A 2,283-nucleotide genomic window follows, 5' to 3' on the forward strand; every position below is an offset into this window, starting at 1 on the left:
GCATGGATGGATGCATGCATGATGGGTGGATGCATGATGGGTGGATGCATGATGGGTGGATGGATGCATGAATGATGGATGCAGGATGGATGCAGGGTGGATGGGTGGGTGGATGCATGAATGATGGATGGATGGATGCATGGATGATGGATGGATGCATGGATGATGGGTGGATGCATGAATGATGGATGGATGGATGCATGAATGATGGATGGATGGATGCATGCATGATGGGCGGATGCATGAATGAATGATGTATGGATGCAAGGATGGGTGGGTGAGTGGATGGATGGATGGGTGGATGCATGAATGATGTATGGATGGATGTAAGGTGGTTAGGGCTCGCTCGCTGCGGTGCAATATACAAATTAGTTTACGCCACACCACTTTCAAATGTCACCAGCCGCCCCTGCATGCCGCTATATCCTGGGGGTCTGTTACATCAACGAGAACTAACTAATGCACTGCGCCAAAAGCACTCTGCCACATCACTACGTAGTCTACGTCTAACCAATGGCCGGATTACCAGTGAACGACTGACACCACAGAGTACTAACTCGTCGAGCGCGACGGACACTTAACATTGTCGCCTGCCTGTGTTCTAGTGGATACATGAGTAGCGTAGCGAGAAACGGAAGCTTTTTTCTGCTGTTAGCACAATCCTGACATTCAGACACACATCTGAGCAGTAGGTCGGTGCATGAACCTTGGGTCTCATCCCGGTGGCGGCACACTGCTTGGTGAAAGGGCATGTGCGCACACAAAGTTGTGTCTCTTGCGAGTCTCAGTCAGGACTGTCATCGTGCCCACACTCAAGGCCGAGGCGGGAGATAACAAGGAAAGGGGCTGCGTGGATGCCAGGGAGGGACACCGAGCGGCGGGCTAACAGACGCTCGGTGAGGTGGCCTCACTGTCATGGAGGGCGCAGCGGCGCCGGCGGCTGCAAGGGTGTCGGTGCACACGGAGGGACCGGCGCATACAAATACCTCGGAGGACGCAGAGTGAGGCGCTAGCGGTAGACGCTGAGAGCGGAGCAGCATGTGCAGGCTTGCGGCCCTAGCCCTCTGTGCCCTTCTCTGGGTACCCTGCCCCCTCACTGGGGACTCCCTGCCACCGAGCACCCCTCCGGGGGCCACGGATCCGCCCGAGACGGAGGACTTGGATATCCGCCGCCGGCCGTCTTCGGGGCACCGGCCGTACAGCCTGTCCCTGGCGCCGGACGACTACCACTACTCGCCGAAGCCTCGCCACCTGCGGCCCGCCCGCCTGCTGCGGCTCCTGGGCCCCTCCTTCGACCCCTTCTGGATGTCCGTGGAGGACCCGCGGAACGGCAGCGCGAGCGGCCTGGCGAGCCCGAGCCGGGATCTGGCCGACGGGGCCGCCCGCTACCGCCGGAAGCTGCTGCGCGAGGCCGAGGCTCTGGCCGGGCCTGCTCTCCCGCCCGGCGAGGCCTACGCCAACCTGACGCGCGCGGTCCGCGCCTGGCTGGTGGAGCAGGCCTCCTGCCGGCTCACCGCCACCTGGGTGGACCTGGGGCCCGTCTTCTGGCCCCGCTGGGTGCGCCACACCGACTGCGACGAGCAGGACCCCAACAGCTGCTCCTGGCCGCCAGGCATGGTTTGCCGCCGGGCCCAGCTCACCCACATTAAATTGCTGGCCTGGCACTGCTGGGCCACCCCCGTGGAGGTCGTGGCAGCCCCGGGGCGAACCGCGCAGCAGTGCACGTGGAGACTCGTGCCCTACCCGGTGGTGGCTGCGTGCAAGTGCGCTTGCGGACGAGGGCAGGGGGTGGGCAGCTGGCCTGCGAATCCATGACCTGTGGAGTTCTGCATACCACCAACCACATAATTGATCTGGCGGCCAACAACTTCAGAAACTTTCCTAAAACACCAAACGTCAGAAGGCTACCAACTCTCACATCACACAAGGCCCTGGAGGCACGTAGGTTGCACATAGTAACTCACTCTTTGACCACGCAAGCTGCTCAAAGGCAGGAGTTCCATGCACATCACTAGCCGGAGTCGGGCGGCTCTATGGTCAGTTCAGTAAATCCCTGCCAGGAGTCCAGCAACTCTGTATTTGCACTAGCCTTTGGGGTTAAGCTGTGCGTTGACTGCTTCACTGTTTGGAGGTAAAGAGTATTTGTTCGCACTAATCCTGGATTCTAGAGACTTTTAATTTGCACACATCGACTGGAGTTCAGCAACTCTGTAACTACATTTGGGAACAGAGATTCTTTAACCACATCAGTAGCTAGAGACCAGCTGCTCTCAATTCATACAA

The 2,283-nt window shown here is 59.1% G+C and overlaps 1 protein-coding gene across 1 annotated transcript; it reads left to right on the forward strand.

Moving 5' to 3' along the window:
• The first annotated feature begins 968 nt into the window (after nucleotides 1-968).
• LOC147748537 (noggin-like) lies at nucleotides 969-1,939 on the forward strand. The gene has a single exon (XM_086936454.1). It carries the CDS (start codon nucleotides 1,039-1,041, stop codon nucleotides 1,813-1,815), a length of 777 nt encoding a protein of 258 aa, XP_086792580.1. The 5' UTR covers nucleotides 969-1,038; the 3' UTR covers nucleotides 1,816-1,939.
• The last annotated feature ends 344 nt before the right edge of the window (nucleotides 1,940-2,283 follow it).

Source organism: Lissotriton vulgaris, chromosome 1_1 (assembly GCF_964263255.1).
Source record: "Lissotriton vulgaris chromosome 1_1, aLisVul1.2, whole genome shotgun sequence".
In the NCBI taxonomy this organism is placed as follows: Eukaryota; Metazoa; Chordata; class Amphibia; order Caudata; family Salamandridae; genus Lissotriton; species Lissotriton vulgaris.